The 16319-nt window shown below is 49.8% G+C and overlaps 2 protein-coding genes across 4 annotated transcripts in view; one reads left to right on the forward strand and one right to left on the reverse strand.

The window, feature by feature from the left end:
- Positions 1-5863, forward strand: part of ANXA9 (annexin A9) — a 10115-nt gene extending 4252 nt beyond the window's left edge. The window contains exons 8-14 of the mRNA XM_006728343.3: positions 1150-1229; positions 1404-1463; positions 2001-2085; positions 2228-2323; positions 2408-2466; positions 5119-5241; positions 5473-5863. Of these exons, the coding sequence (XP_006728406.1) occupies positions 1150-1229; positions 1404-1463; positions 2001-2085; positions 2228-2323; positions 2408-2466; positions 5119-5241; positions 5473-5535 (566 nt within the window). The 3' untranslated portion in view covers positions 5536-5863. The remainder of the gene's footprint in view (positions 1-1149; positions 1230-1403; positions 1464-2000; positions 2086-2227; positions 2324-2407; positions 2467-5118; positions 5242-5472) is intronic.
- An 812-nt stretch (positions 5864-6675) lies between these two features.
- Positions 6676-16181, reverse strand: MINDY1 (MINDY lysine 48 deubiquitinase 1). Of its 3 annotated transcripts, none has more exons than XM_031040946.2 (10): positions 15916-16181; positions 11492-12310; positions 11039-11096; positions 10567-10631; positions 9804-9962; positions 9373-9475; positions 8877-9019; positions 7922-8113; positions 7466-7609; positions 6676-7217 (listed from the first exon to the last, which is right to left on the reverse strand). In XM_031040946.2, the coding sequence occupies exons 2-10, from the start codon at positions 11942-11944 to the stop codon at positions 7137-7139; spliced, it is 1398 nt and encodes a 465-aa protein (XP_030896806.1). In that variant the 5' UTR covers positions 11945-12310; positions 15916-16181; the 3' UTR covers positions 6676-7136. The 3 variants fall into 3 exon arrangements, with proteins under 3 accessions (XP_030896806.1, XP_006728407.1, XP_081672052.1); XM_006728344.3 differs by having other exon boundaries at positions 11492-12273; positions 15916-16055; XM_081815926.1 differs by lacking the exon at positions 11492-12310 and having other exon boundaries at positions 15916-16040.
- Between the last annotated feature and the right edge of the window lie 138 nt (positions 16182-16319).

The raw sequence follows: 16319 nt of genomic DNA on the forward strand, positions 1-16319 counted from the left end.
AAAAAAGAGAGAGAGCATGAGAGGGGGAGAGTCAGAGGGAGAAGCAGACTCCCTACTGAGCAGGGAGCCCGATGCGGGACTCGATCCCGGGACTCCAGGATCATGACCTGAGCCGAAGGCAGTCGCTTAACCAACTGAGCCACCCAGGCACCCCGATGATCATTTCCTTTCTTTAAAGAGAAGCAATGAGTAGCCATCTTAGTCTGGGGCTCCAGGGCAGATTCCGAGGTAATGACAACGTCGGGCACTGTGACGATCCCAAGGGTACCCATGTCATCTTCCCAGCCCCTTCCTGATTCTGCCCTCACACCCCATCCCAGGCTGAATGGAACCTTGCTGCAGCTGGGGGGAAAGGTGGGGGACCTGCTCTCTAAGTCATGGGTACTACCCCTCAGGCCCCTGCTTGACTGCCACATGCCTCACCCACTAATTGCTAACTGGCCTTCCCTCATCCTCATCTGAGCACCCCCCCTTTTTTGCTTTCCCTAATTTTCCTTTGATGTCCATTCTTGGTCTTTCTAAATCCCTCTCCTACCTCTCACTTCTTTTTTTTTTTTTTTAAGATTTTATTTATTTGAGAGTGAAAGAGTACAAGCAGGGGGAGAGGGAGATGGAGAAGCAGGCCCCCCACTGAGCAGGGAGCCTGACGCGGGGCTCGATCCCAGGACCCTGGGACCATGACACGAGCTGAAGGCAGACTGAGCCACCCAGTCGTCCCCTACCTCTCACGTCCCCTACCTCTCACTTTTTCTTTTCCTTCTTTTTCTTTCACTTCTTCACATCCTTCCACATCACTTCTCCTTGCCTCCAATGAGGGGGCCAGGCCCTAGCCATCTGGCCTTATGATGTAAGTTTCCCTATCCCCCTTGACTGCTGGCCAGCCCTCAAATAACAGACGCCTCCTTCCCCTAGCAGGTTGGCTCCCTGTGGTGCATGACTCTACAGCGCATGGGTTACTCACAGCTTAGGGATGTTTTCAGGTTGGCCATAATGGTGCTTCTGCTTTACATCCTGGGAACCAGCAGCCATCAGGCTACCCCCAGCAGGAGATGACAGTGTAGGCAGGGCACAGTGGGTTGGGCATTTGACAGGGAATATCTACATTGGGAAAAATCAGGAGACTTCAGAGAGCTCCCGCCCCCACCCCAGATTTCCAGGTGGAGGCTGAGGAGGACATCAAATGTGAGACCAGCGGCATCTTGCAGGAACTGCTCCTGGCCCTGGCCATGGTGAGGAGGACTGGCCTTCAGGAGAGTGAGGGGGCTAGGGGAGAGGGGGGAGCATTGCTTTGGTATAATTAACAAGAGAAGGCTTTGGGGAGAGGGCTTTGGTTGGTTTGGGTTGGTTGTCCTAGAGGTAAAAAACTACCCCTCAAAGAGTCCTCCTGAGAGAGTTTCTTCTAGGGGGCCCGTGAGAGCTACTCTGGAATCATTGACTATAACCTGGTGGAACAGGATGTCCAGGTGAGCAGGGGTGAGGAGCTTGCCCAGCCACGCACGTAAGACACCCTCCTCTACCCGCTCCTAGAGCCAGTGACAAGTGTCCCCACTTGTCCTGCAAATCTCTCCTTGCCTTGGGGGAGTCCTCAGTGACAGGTGAGGACATGAAGTTTCAGGTAGTGACCATCTGAAGCCTTTTCACTCGTTTAGCCTCTGATTCCTGAACTCACAGGCAGTGAGCTCGTCAACTGACACATTCTCCTCTCAGGGGCGTTTGGGTGGGGTAACCCTCCTCAGACCTTCCCTTGGAGATTAATTCCTCGAGTGCCAGGATTTCCCCAAATTGGGGAATCGAGCTGTGAGGGCAGAGTCCCTCTTTTAGCCCTATTCCCTTTTTGTTTGTTTGTTTTAACCATAAATAAAGGCAACCGCGTCACAGGTTCAATTAAGCTTTTCCACTCTGAATCCCATTTCCAACATCATGATCACAGATTCTGGGAACATCACAACCGTGGCTCCCGTACCCCCAACCAATGATCCTGGTTTACTCCTCCCTCCCAGGCATTAAGACAGGCTGAAGGGCCCAGCACAGAGGGCACGTGGGTCCTAATCTTCACCCAGCGAAATCCTGAACACCTCGTCCGAGGTACACGCAAGACTTCTTGTCTTCCCCGCTTACTCTAATGATGAGTTTTGGCTGAGGAAGGTGGGGAGGGCTCATCCTTCTCTGTGATAATCAACCCCCGCTCCCATTTATCTTTCTAACTACCTCCCACACCCCCCACAAGTGTTCGACCTGTACCAGCGGTATACTGGGCACGAGCTGGAGAAGACTGTCCACCACCTTTTCCACGGAGATGCCCAGGCAGCTCTGCTCAGCCTAGGTAGGGCCTGTTCAGCACATGCCGGGTAGGGCTCTCGCCTAGCGTGGGAGCTGGCTCTCTCCATCTCTCCCTCTCTGCTTGCAGCCTCAGTGATCAGGAACACACCGCTCTACTTTGCTGATAAACTTCATCAAGCACTCCAGGTGAGAGGGACACTTCTTTCCCCTCCCTTTGGGACAAAAACTGGGGGGAGACATCTTCTGGGCAAGAGAGAGGAAGTTTCACACTGTTGCTAATGTGACAACCACATATTTACTTTATAAACATATAGTAGCTCTCTTTTCCTAGGTTTGCAAACTGTCTTGTGAATAATAGAGGCGTGAGCCGTGGTTAAAGCTAAATGAGTTGACTCAAAAGGGCACTGAAGCCAAAATTTTGGCCTAACTGATGTCTAGGTGGCCAAATATAGATATGAATTTGCTCTGTAAGACAGCACCATGTCCAATTTCAGTTGTCACCGGAATAATGATGGTGATGACAAGAACCAACATTTCTTGGGTGCTCTCATTGTGTCCCGGGGCCTATGCTGAACTTGTTACACACATTTCAATTAATCTCCATGGCCACCCTCCATCTGTCTTATAGATGAAAAAACTGAGGTACAGAGAGGTTAAATTCTTTGCCCAAGGTCATATACAGCTAATAAATCATATAGGCTTTCTATAAAACACATAATGGCTAATATAACATTGTATGTTATTTATGTTGGAATTTTAAAATAATTAAAAACCACACACACATAATGGTCTTATAAGACATTTAACTGCCATGTGTCAACTCAAATAGGTGTTGGTCTATCCTATAAGCTATACCATTAGAGTTCTAGCACCCAGGACCACCTTTCTCCACACTGGTCGGACCTAGTTCCCTCTTATCCACACCTAAATTGGTGATGTTGGTTTGAGTAATTTCATAAACAGAATCCAGTCGTTCTACTCATTGAGCTAGGTCTCCTATTAGTACAACTGTCCCCCAAAACCTATAAATAAAAAACTCACCCAAATTTTTAAGAAGATAAAAGGAGTTATTGTTTTGGTAGATGGCATAGCTTCTTGTATACTGAGTGAGAAACCATCATGCCTTGTTGACAGCTATTCAAAAGACAGTACATATGTGCACTTATTTTATCATCAATGGAGATTTCCATTTTGACAGTAGATTAATATTTTACTTACCCAGTAAACTCCGTACTATTATACTGAGCCAACACTAAGACTGATTTGAAGAGTTCTGGTTATCTGTCTAAATTCTGGTCATAAACAAACTTGTATCCCAGCAGTAAATGATTATAATGTATTTGGATTGTGGGACCCATGCTCTTAGTTGTAAATGCCAGGTTTATCCTAGAAGTAGGAGTCACAAAATAATATAGGCCTATTTTTCTGAAAAGTTTTTTTAAAAAGGAAAAACTCAATCATATGCTTCTTAATTCTCTTATGAGAAATATATGAAAACATAGATTGTGACAAATATTTATTCAGAAAAATGACCTTCAGTGAAGGCTGATTCAGGAAAATTGGGACCAATTTGAACCATACAATGAATGTTCACTAAAAGGTCCTGGGGAAGTATGAGATGCCACGTACATTCTCAAGTAACAAGGCAAGAATTATGTTTAATGTAGGTTTGCTAGACAGGGTGCTTGTGCATCAATGTTCCAGAATTTTCAGTAATGAGTACCTTGCCCCAATTCTACAACTTTGGAGTAATAAAAGAGTTGGAAGAAGGGGAAGAACGGATATTAGGGAGCGATCAACAATCTTTATCACAATACAAAATTGATGATACATGAAATTTAAGATAAAGCAGCTCTCAGCACTGACCATGAGGTAATGAGTCCAAATGAAATATGGCATCTTGTTACTTCCTCATTTTCTTTTTTTCTCCCTCGTGGGAATTTATGATCTGTGTAGATGCCTTAAGTGTGGGTATCAGGCAGTTCTGGGAAGGGTCTCGTGAGTCCAGTAACAGGAAACACCGGGAAAGAAGCTTTTAGGAAATTGTGACAGCGCCGGTATACGGCCCATGACATAAATAGGATTTTTGCAACCAACGTTTTTATTTAGAAATGTCTCATGATAACTAACACATTTATTATAATCAGTTAAAATTCATGATTTGATATAACCAATTATAATTCACGTATTGTCGCTCTATTATTTCTAAACTGAATCCTCCATTACCTTCCTTAACCAAAAGGCAGGAGGCTTGGTACAGGCTTAGGAGGAAGACAGTGATGCTGGACCCAGGGGTCCAACCAGGAGAAACTGATGTATACAGATGGGGATGTGAGGTGGCCCTGGTAGGTCAGGCTCAGAACCAAAAGCCACATGACCCTGCTCTCTCTCAGAGCCCCATCAACTCAGTTTGGGGATAGGCTGGGTATATCCTCCTTGGACATTCACTAACTTGGAAGTTGAGAACTTCTTGGCTTTCATGCTGGAAGTCTTTATAGGTAGCAAGTCTTCCCTATCCTTTTTGGAGGAACTGCCTTTGGAGCTGCCCACCACTGAGATCTTGAGGAATGAGGCTCTAAGCTAGTGGCGTGGCCTAGAAAGACATGTGGCCAGAACGAGAATTAACCAGCTGCTCCCACAGAGACTGATCTTTCCTGCTGTATCACCTTCCATGAGGGTGGACAAGGATACATTTTCCTCTTAGATAACGGAGACTTCTCTTTTCCCTGGATTCACACCTCGTTTCCCCTTTCTAGAGTAATTTACCATGCTGTCCAGTCTCTACTCTGTGAGAAGCTTACTACCACCCTCTCCCCCTTCTGTTTCTCCCTCTACCAGGACATCAAGCCCAATTACCAAGTCCTGATGCGCATCCTTATCTCTCGAAGTGAGACTGACCTTCTAAGCATCCGAGCGGAGTTCAAAAAGAAATCTGGCAAGTCCCTCTACTCTTCTCTCCAGGTGAGACTTGGCTAGTTCTTAACCTGGAGCCCCAGAGCTTCACCCCTTACCTCCACTCTGCCCTCCCTGCACACCACCGAGCATATTCATGCCCCGGAGAACTCATGAGTCTTTGGTTAATTTCATACACAACTCTTGACATCAGACAGTTCTGGACCAGCACAAGGGAGGAAACAGAATGCCTGGGCCATGGTGGTAGTGGGGTCTAACACTTGACTCTCTTGTCTGCAGGAGGCAGTGAAAGGGGACTGCCGGTCAGCTCTACTAGCCCTGTGCAGGGCCGAAGACATGTGAGGCCTCCCTGGCCTCCTGCCCTCCCTACCACACCATGACATCCAAGGATCTAAGATCTCCATGTTTGGCTGAGCCTGCCGGAAATCTGCTGGACCTCCAAATAGGATAACCCCTCACTGAGCGCCACATGTTCCAGCTTCTTGTTGAGGCTAGAATTTGAAGTCTCTTTTGAATCCCTTGATTTCCTCATCTCAAAGTGATGCCTTACCTGGGTCCCCCATCTCTGTCTTGGGTATAGACAGATCTTTGATGGTTTCTGCCCTACTCATCCTTCCCATACCCTGGTCAAAACATCTCACTGATTCTTGAATTCTTTTGGCAAACTTCACTGTTGTTTGTGTTCCCTGATTGAAGTTTGGGTGGAGCAGGACATGGGCTGGGAGGAGGCCTTGAAGTTGGAGGTGCCTTTGATATGCACTTGGATATTCAACAGGGATCCTGTTTGAGGCTCTAGGGCTGCAACAAACACCCACCTCGAAGCTCTCCGCCCCCCAATTATTCTCTCTTCCCCAGGAAATTTCAGGCAAAGTAACTGAGAAACAGGAGCCGGAATGAGGTCAATAATAGAGGCAGCAAAGGACCATCTGATCAAGCTGCCCTCCCCTGCCTGGGAAGTCATAGGTTAGCAGGGAGCACAACCCCCAAATCGCATCTGTCCAAAGCAGGGACTTGGAAACCCACTTCCCAAACTGGATTACCATTTGCATCCAAGACCTATCAAAAACTAATACAGACAGGGTACCTGGGTGGCTCAGTCGTTAAACGTCTGCCTTCAGCTCAGGTCATGATCCCAGGGTCCTGGGATCGAGTCCCACATCGGGCTCCCTGCTCAGCGGGAGGCCTGCTTCTCCCTCTCCCGCTCCCCCTGCTTGTGTTCCTGCTCTTGCTATCTCTCTCTCTGTCAAATAAATACATAAAATCTTTAAAAAAAAAAAAAAAAAAGAGAGTCTTTAAAAAAAAAACAAAACTAATACAGACAGAAAAGAAAATAAGCAGGCTTTGGTTCCCTCTGCTGGCCCTATTAGAAATGACAAGCAAAGTCACCCTCCGGGCCTCTATAACCTCCCCCACCTTTTTGTGTTCCCTAATTGGGGCAAATACTGAACCCCAAGTGCGGCAGAGCAAGGCAAACAACAGATCTCAGGAAAGAAGTTTTATTTCCAAACCCCTAGGAAAGCCATTACAAATAATGGAGATAGAAACCCAAACCAAACCCTGAAACAATTGGAGACAGGCCAGCAGGATGGCCAGGAAGGGCCCAGCCAGTCGGGGGTGGAAGTAGGCGAGAGGCATTCTAGACAGGGACCTCATCCTGGAGCCTGAGTCCATATATGAGTGTGACTGTTCTGGGGCAGGGGCGCTGGGAACCAGAAATCCTCACCCCACCAACCCCAAAGTTGCCCTGGACGACTGGGAGGCAGAGAAGGCGGCAGTACACGAGGGCAGGATGTTACGGAGTCTGACCTTGGCATTTACTGCCTGCTCTGATCCCCCACGTCCATAAATACGTTACCCTGCATATCTCAGGGGTTGAGCTGGGGGAGCAAGTAGAATAGCCATCACCTCGGAAAGAGGGAGGGCAGCCCCAGCACTGGGCAAAGCTACAGGACGACACAGTCTGAGTCTTGCTTCGGCCTCTGCCGACGCTCCCCGACTGGGCGTCCAGACGTGGCTCCTCTCCCCTGCATGGGATTTAACAGTGGGTCACTCGTCAGCCCGGAAGAGCACAAGGACAGAGGTTCTAGAAGGACGTGGGGGCAGGAGCAGGAGGGGCGGGGGGGCTGGGGGGAGAAGATGGGACCCAGGGGAGAGGAGCACCTTGAAGAGACGAGGGCAGGAATCACGAGGACGAGCAGGGCGGAGCTCAGGGCCCCCGGGCAGGCGGGCAGGCGGGCAGGCGGGCAGGCGGGCAGGGCGGCGAGCCGCTCACCTGGGGCGAGGCCCGCACTGGCGCCGGGGGGCCTGCTTGCTGCTGCCGGTACTCCTCCTGCTGAAGCTGCCGGGCCAGCTCCAAGTCGCTAAGACCCACCGTGTCCTGCGGCTGGTGCTGCAGGGACAAGGCGATCAGGTAGTCCTAGAGAGGGGCCGAGAGATCGGGAGCAGTGAGGTCGCCGGGGCCTGGGGCACATTCAGGCTGGCTCTAGGTTTCCAAACCCATCTTTCTTCTCCTTCAAATTCACCAGCTCCTCCTCCAGAGCAAAACACACAGCCGAGTACACTCGGTGGTGACCGAGAACACACTCCAGGCTCGGAGGCGGCCCGGAGGTGGCGGTAAGGGGGCGTCGTGGCTCATGATGTCTACGTGAGGAAACGCATGTCACTCGCCTACGGCGAAGAGCTCGTGCGCACATGGGCTCTCCGCACCCTTCCCAAAGAGCCCACACACCTGGTCGACCTGCCGCCGCTTCTCGGGGGAGCCCCTCGCACCTCCTGCTCCAGGCCCCTTGCCGAAGGAATGACTCAGGTGGAAGTCCGAGTCGCAGAAGCAGCTGTCTCCGTCGACGTTGTGCAGGCTCTCCCACACCACCTGCTCCTCCTGCAGAAAGCCCTGGTCGGTGACCAGTAGGTACAAGTGACCCTGCGGAGAAGAGGACGAAGTTCGTGGGCGGGACGGCCGACGCAGAGGCGCGTGGCTGAGACGCAGAGAGCGTGTGAGCGGCCCGGCGTGCTAGCCGGGGCGAGGGGGCGCGAGCACTCGCAGCCCGCCGCCGCCGCCGCCGCGTGGCTGTGGGGAGGAGGCCGGGCTGCGGCGCGGCGGTCGGCTCGGCGTGAGGAGGGCGGGCACCGTGGTCCCGCGGGAGGCCTCGGCCCGGGGCCCACACGGGACGCTGCTCCCTACCCTACTCCCCGTGGGTCTCGGGGCTGGCCTAAATCCTTGGAGAGCCAAAGACCTTTCCTTCTTCCATTTAATTCCATTCTCTTCCTGGGAGAGGACTTTACTCTCCTGTCCCATTGAGGCCAGGCTGAGTCCGTATGGCTTGCTCTGGCCAGTGAGAAGGTGGCAGAAATGACACGTGTCATCTCTAGGCAGAAGCATTAAAAGCGGGTGCATGGTGTCCCTCTCTCCCTTTTCCCTCCCACATTCCAGATGAAGGCCGTGTTGTCAGCCTGGGTCCCAGAGCGAAGACGATGTGGGACAGAATGGCAGCCAAGCCGCAGTGGCCATCCAGCAGGAGAAATAAACCTTGGCTGTGGTAAAGCACAGGGATTCTCGGGGTCATCTGGTACCTGAACTTAATCTACCCTATCCTGTCGGACACACTGACCCGGAAGAAAAAACCTCGAGGAAGTGACAGCACTCCACCCGCCCCACCCCCGTCTCATCTCCAAAGCCTCATCACCTTGTGCTTAGTCATGGTGCTAAAGTGGTTGTTTCGGAAAAAGACGCTAAGTTCACCCTCCTTGGCAGCTGCTGTTAGCTCACACAGCCCGTGGTAGGTCAGCTGGGCTGCAGTGCTCTCCAGGAACTGCTCTGCGATCAGGCCTGTCAGAAGGCACAAAATGGCGCACGAGGGGCTTGGCTTCAATCCAAAGTCCACAGTGGGAAGAAGGATCACCCAGAGAGTCCCTGTCAGAAGCCCTAAGGATGGTCCCACCTTCTGAGATCCCTTGAAGCCTGGCTGTATTCATTCATCCAACAAATAGTTACTGAGCGGCCACCTTGCGCCAGGCACAGCCCTAGGTCCTGAACGCAACAGCCAATTCCCCCAACTCTCTCTCATGGGGTTTCCATTCTAGGGGGATGTGGTGGGGGGAGACAGACGGTAAACAATACACCGAGGTAGCCATCATTCCCTCCACATAAGACCCCCAGAAGAGAAAGCAGGGCTCTACCACCTTCTGTCACAAGGTTGGTGTCACTAGAGTGCTTGCAGGTGATGATCTTCTCCACCAGCTGGTTGTAACTCAGTTTCCCAACTGCGCTCACAGCCTCGGGACTCTGCATGGGCAGTGGGGTGGGGTGGTACCAAAACAATTAAGAACTTTTTAGGAAGGAAACGAAGCATGCCCACAGGATTGCAACCCTATAACCAAAGGTTCCTGAAACTGCATTTCTGAAGAACTGACCTATTTGCATTTGGTTTTGCCCATGTTTGCCCCTCAGAAAGGTTAAAATTCAAGGAATTCTGCACTGGGTCCAGCCTCTAATGCCTATTCCCTTCCCAAGCCAATCTAATCCCTAACTCCCTAACACCCACCCCACAACACCTTGCTTGTCTGTCAGTTTGAGTTGGATAAGAGTCTCATTTGGGCCATCCCACCCTCACCTGCGGATCAACCAGCCAGCCATGGTACAGAGGTATGCCTAGGAGGTCAAAGATACTGCACTCAGGAGTATACTCAAAATCAGAGACCCCTGTGAATCGCACGTTGACATCCAGACCCGTGGCCAGTTTAGGCACCACTGTCATTGCATCGTCCACATTCTGGGGTTAGAAAAGAAAATGATGCTTATATCACATCAACACGTTATGCAACTTCAAATTACACAATCTTATATGTCAGTTATATCCCAATAAAGCTGGGCAGGGGGAGAAGAAAATGATGGTTACTCTAGCCTCCCCTCCCCTGACTCCTAGCTCCAGAAATAAAAAAAATTAATCCTGTTGCTTTTCTTCCCTGGTTCTCTTACAGGCCATTCCATTCCTCCCTTGCCTCAACCCTTCTTTATCTTATATAAAGGAACACATTTTCTAGGACAGAGATATACCCTCCTCCCCCTGCAGAAAGAAATCAGGGCGCCTGGGTGGCTCAGATGGTTAAGCGTCTGCCTTCGGCTCAGGTCATGATCCCAGGGTCCTGGGATCGAGTCCCGCATCGGGCTCTCTGCTCCTTGGGAGCCTGCTTCTCCCTCTGCCTCTCTCTCTCTCTCTCTCTCTGTCTCTCATGAATAAGTAAATAAAATCTTTTAAAAAAAAGAAATCATAGTTCAAGGGGCCTTCCTGAGAAGCAGAAGAAAGGCTTCTCTTCATAGCCTAGGTGTCCCCTTACAAACCTGCAAACTCCCATGCCCCCAGACCTTTGCCTTACCTGCTGAAAATTAAGCTGAAGTCCCTCTGACTTCTCCTGGGGCTTGATGGACAGGAGGCAGTCTCCTACAAGACAGGATCCCTCATCAGTTTTCCCCAATTGTCCCAAAAGCTGCTTCCTCTTCTCCTGGAGAATGGTCACAGACCACCGAATTTCAGAGCTGGGAAGAGCCTTAGAATCTAATCCAGACCTTTCACTTTTCAGAGGAAGAAAGAGACACAAAGGTGAAGGGCCCACCCAAGGTCACACTGAAAGCTCAGGGCAGAAGTAGGGTTATAATCCTGGACTCCTGATACCTTGATTTTTGCTTTCCATTCCCCAGCCTTGCAGAGAAGCCCTGTAGACCTTCACCCTCCTTGCCACTTCAGAGCCCCAAATGGGAAGTCCCGCAATATTCTGGATTTCTGGCTGAGTGGAAAGTGTAAGCTCTTGAACCTTCTGTGTAATTCCTCTCCAAGGCCCAGTCACTCACCAAGATGGGCCATGAGCTCATCTGATGTGATCACTTCCTTCTGAGGGGGCAGCTTCACCTGGAGGCAGAAGGGGTGACCAAAGGATTAGGCATGTGTGCATTTTCCTTCACAGAGCACTGAAGGAGAAATACATAGAAGGATGGGGGTGGGGGAGGGGGAGAAGGGGAAGGCGTGGTGGGAAAGGCTTGCAACTGCAGTGAGGGAATGAATGTGAAGTATTGCGAGACACTCCCATTTGCTAGACAGTAAAAGATACAAGAGTAGGACAGAGAATTGTTTTGTTTTGTCTTGTTTTTATGAATATCTTATCTCACTTGTTCAAGCAGGAGAAATAGAGACAATAATCTGGAAAGTTTTGCCTGGTCTGAGAACAGCAGGATGATCAAGGAGGTGGGTCAGGGAGGGGGACTCTCCCCAGCAATTTCTGAGCCCCCGCCCAAACTCTCTCTTACCTTCCACTGAAGAAAGAGGATGTTCATGATGGCAAGGAGAGGGCAAGGGCCATTAGAGCTCTGGGTGATGATGGGTGTCCGTTCTCCCTTCCAGGGGATCCACTTTACACAGTAGAAATCTAGCTCAGGCTGTTGGGCCCTGGGGGTCAGGGGGAGTTCTTGGGGCCTGGAGCAGGCCCCCACTGTCTCTACCTCAGGCTGTGTCCCGTGGGCTGGCCCCAGTTGGCTGGAACTCACATCAGGTGGAGGGGACTCAAGGTTATCCTGGCCCTGGGCCAGCCGTGAAGCTTGGTCTACTGGCGCCTGTTCTCCAGCTGTCCCATCAGCATCTCCAGCATCCTTGTCCTGGGGGTGCTCCTCTGGTTGTGACAGGACCTCATGGTTTTCAGGGCTGACTGCTTCTGCAATCCTGGCCTCACCAGAGGCTGGATGCTCAGCTTGATGGTGTTCCATGGTCAGAAGAGGTCAACTGAGGGGCACCAAAGGACTTTCCTGCCCTCAGGGAGTTGCCTAATCTAGGCTTGATATATAAAAAAAAGACTGATCCAATAAGAAGGAAGTCATTGGGCTGGAAAGCAAATGGACCCAGAAAAGTCTTATTAAAGGACTACAGTATGGAAGGCTAGATAGTGTCTACACAGTCACTCCCGGCTACAGGGAGTGCATGTCTTTCTCGGCTGGGTAAACAGAAGGGCCCCAGCCTGAGCTCTTTTCACCTCTCACTTGCTGTGACCACATGGGACCAATGAGGGTAGAGGGCTTTCAGGCTGGGAGGAAGGATTCTGGTGGGATTGAAGTCATTGGATGGAGTCAGCGTCCCTAAAACAATAAGGACAAGGAATGGAAAAAAGATGGAGAGAAAGGGAAAGTAAAAGGACAAAGACAGAAAGGAAAAAGAGAAAGAAGCGTTAAAACTGTACCATTAACCCTGAACAACAGGGGTTTGAACTGCGCAGGTCCGCTATATGCAGATATTTTCAGTAAATACATGAACAGTACTGTAAATGTATTTTCCTTATGATTTTCTTTTTTTGTTGTTGAAGTATAGTTGACACACAATTTACATTACTTTCAGGTGTATTCCTTGTGATTTTCTTAATAACATTTTCTTTTCTCTAGCTTACTTTATTGTAAGAATACAGTATATAATACATATAACATACAAAATATGTGTCAATTGACTGTCTATGTTTTTGGTAAGGCTCCAGTCAACAGTAGGTGATTAGTTCAGTTTTGGGGGAGTCCAAAGTTATACATAGATTTTCAACTGTATCAGTGTCAGTGTCCTTAATGCCTGTGTTGTTCAAGGGTCAGCTGTGCAAATGGTTATTAATACAGTGATCTTTAGCTCACCCTGTAACAGGCGTCAGGTTGGTAACCCCCACCATAGCCAGGATGGTGTCATTCCTCTACCCTACACCAAACCACCCCCGCCCAAGCTGTTCACGGATCATCCAGAGCACAAACAGGTATCGTTTTTTTTTTTAAGATTTTATTTATTTGACAGAGAGAGACAGCGAGTGAGGGAACACAAGCAGGGGGAGTGGGAGAGGGAGAAGCAGGCTTCCCGCAGAGCAGGGAGCATGATGCGCGGCTTGATCCCAGGACCCTGAGATCATGACCTGAGCCAAAGGCAGTCGCTTAACCAACTGAGCCACCCAGGCACCCCCAAACAGGTATCCTTAGTGTTCCCTTTTCTCTGCTCCACCCCAAGCGTGAAAAGATTAACAGTCACAGAGTGCTTGGGGTGCAGAGTGGAGATACAGGCATATCATGACCCAAAAGATGAAACACCGGGGAGAAAGAAGTCTACTGAACTTTACACAATCCCAAACCACAGCAAAAAGGTTTTGGGAGGGGCTTCCTGTAGGCCCGAGAGGGGAAATGTAGGCCGTGGGGACTTGAATCAGAGACTGGTTCTGGTAAGTAACTTCAGCACAAAAACCACTCCCCCGACAAATTCTGTCAGTAAATTCTTTTTTTTTTTTTTAAAGATTATTTATTTATTTATTTGAGAGAGAGAGAATGAGATGAGAACACATGAGAGGGGATAGGGTCAGAGGGCAAAGCAGACTCCCTGCCGAGCAGGGAGCCCGATGCGGGACTCGATCCTGGGACTCCAGGATCATGACCTGAGCCAAAGGCAGTCGCTTAACCAACTGAGCCACCCAGGCGCCCTCTGTCAGTAAATTCTTGACAGCTGGAGTTGAGGTACCAACTTCTCTTCAGTTCCTCTCTGCTCCCCAAATCACCTAAACCCAGAGATACTCTCTTGCCCACTCTTTATATGGAATGTGACAATGCTGATTATTGATTTACATAAGAAATACTCGCTCACGGGGCGTCTGGGTGTCTCAGTTGGTTGGGCTGCCTACTCTTGATGGTGGACTCTTGATTTCGGCTCAGGTCATGATCTCAGCGTTGTGGATTGAGCCCCGTGTGTGTCTGTGTCGGGCTCCATGCTCAGTGGGGAGTCTGCCTGGGGATTCTCTCTCTCCCTCTCCCTCTGCCCCTTCCCTCCACTCGAGTTCTCTCTCTCTCTCAAATAAAATCTTTAAAAAAAAGAAAAGAAAAGAAATATTCCTTCATGATGAGCACCAGGTGATATATGGAAGTGTTGAATCGCTATACTCTATACCCAAACTAATATAACACTGTATGTTAACTAAGTGGAATTAAAATAAAAACTTAAAAAAAAAAGAAAAGGAACTACTCCCTCTGCATTCATCTACCTACCTCTGTGTATGTTCTTTCTGTCTGTTCCCACCTAGGTCATCTTAGATGTAAACCCTGGACCTGTTTAACCTGCTCTCTCTATTGGCACTATGCATCAAGTCCAGCACAGACATTTCATTAAGGCTGTGGATAGCAAACAATAAAAAGCCATAAACCCTGTCCCCTGGAAAACATCTCCCTTCAACCTCCTAGCTCCCCTCTCCCCCTTACTCAGGGTAAGAAAAGGGGAGAAATTAGACTTGTCAGAAATCTTGTCTTTTCTCCAGCTCCCTCCTAACCTGACACCATGCTTCCTTCTTGTAAAGTGGCAGCAGTTCAGGGCTAGGTTAAGGCCTGGGAGATGAAGCTGAAAGACAGAAAAGTTATCAAAAGAAGCCTGGTCACCCCAATTGATCCTCTTTCTGCTTCAAATATAACTTATGCTAGTTGTGTCTCATTTACATGTTGTTAATTTAGAATCAGACTAGCAAAAATTGCCTGAGCACCTTACTTTTTTTTTTTTTTTTTTTTGGTCTCTCATCTCCTTTTCCCCTCCCCTCCCAAATGACAGTTAGGCTGAGCCTTGGAAGCAGAAATCAGAGCCTGAGAAAGTTAAAAGAGCCTGGAGAAAAGCAGCATTCATTTCTTATCTTTTGTGTCCAATGCTAGAAATGATCAATAATTCAGTGGGGGTTGGGTGGTTAGCTGGCGAGGGGGATGAGCCAAAAGGAACCGGAGGGTTTCTGGAAACCGGAGGGAGCTGGGTCTCGGAGAAACTGGGCAAAGCTAAGTGGGCTGAGTCTTAAGAGATGGAATGAAGATAGCCACTCTACAAGGTGCACTCCTGGAGGGGTGGGCACCAGTATGTCCGAGCAGGAAAGGATGAGGGGGAGGCACTCAAACAAATCAGGATTTCATTCTTTTCCTCTTCTTTTCTCAAGTCCCACGCATTCTCTCTTGCTGGAATTATCCTCTGGTGGTGGGTGAGGGAGGTAAAATAGCCCTGGCCCCTCCCTCGCGGTGGCAGTAAATAGCCAGAAGTTGGAAGAAGCAGATAAAATGGGCGGGTAGCTTCAGTAACACACGCACACCCTCAGGAACTTTCCCACTGCCATCTCCTTCTCAGTCTGACCCAAATCTTCATGCAACTACTGGTTTAAAATTTTGCCCCCAAAGGGGCGCCTGGGTGGCTCAGTCCTTAAGCGTCTGCCTTCGGCTCAGGTCATGATCCCAGGGTCCTGGGATCGAGCCCCACATCGAGCCCCACATCGAGCCCCACATCGAGCCCCACATTGAGCCCCACATCGGGCTCCCTGCTCCGCGGGAACCTGCTTCTCCCTCTCCCACTCCCCCTGCTTGTGTTCCCTCTCTCGCTGCGTCTCTCTCTGTCAAATAAATAAATAAAATCTTTAAAAAAAAAAAAAAGAGAGAGAAAATTTTGCCCCCAAATAAGTCAATCACCTCTACCATGCCCTGTCTATTTGCTTGCAAGTGAGAGGGGGAAGTTTTCCTTACACGAAGGAAATGCAGAGACCAAGCTCATCCCTTTTACATATCCCTCCTGCCTTAGCTCCTCTCAAAATCCAGACTTGTAGAGACCAGAAGTGGAGGGACATATCATGTCACCTCCCCAGAGCTGCAGAGGAAAATGAGAACTGGGCGGGGGGCGGGGGTGGGGGTAAAGGAAACGGTTAAAACAAAGTTTTTACCTTAAAGAAGTGGGTGCTGCTCCAGGATAGAGGAGGAGGGTCCAGCAGTGGCAATTCGATGAGGAAGGTGGCTACAAGGAGGGGCGCTGCCACAGTCCCAGCTGCCTTCCAGCTGTCAAGGCCAGAGCTGATCCAGGTCTACACAGGTTTATGAGCGCCTGTCCCGGCTTGGCGGTGGCCACTTCCGGACTCACGCCCACGACTGAGGTCACCAGAGGAGGGTGGGGGGCAGGCAGGAGTGCAGCCCAGGTGCTCCCAGGTCGCTCAGAGCGTCTTCAGGATTCCTGAGTTGCCGAGTCTAGGGCGTGCGCTCCAGGCCCTGACTACAAGCTGGTTTTCAAAGGAAGTTTGTGGTTTTTCTTTTTTCTTTCTCTCTCTTTTTTCCCATCGGGACAAAGAAAAAT

Source organism: Leptonychotes weddellii, chromosome 4, assembly GCF_054177405.1.
Source record: "Leptonychotes weddellii isolate Sample4059 chromosome 4, ASM5417740v2, whole genome shotgun sequence".
Lineage (NCBI taxonomy): Eukaryota > Metazoa > Chordata > Mammalia > Carnivora > Phocidae > Leptonychotes > Leptonychotes weddellii.

Coding starts and splice junctions, on each gene's coding strand:
- MINDY1 (XM_031040946.2), bottom strand. CDS start 11,944: ATGGAACACCATCAAGCTGAGCATCCAGCCTCTGGTGAGGCCAGGATT. Junction 10,632..11,038: donor TGAGCTCATGGCCCATCTTG/GTGAGTGACTGG, acceptor CCTGTCTTGTAG/GAGACTGCCTCCTGTCCATC. Junction 9,963..10,566: donor TTCAGCTTAATTTTCAGCAG/GTAAGGCAAAGG, acceptor TTCTAACCCCAG/AATGTGGACGATGCAATGAC.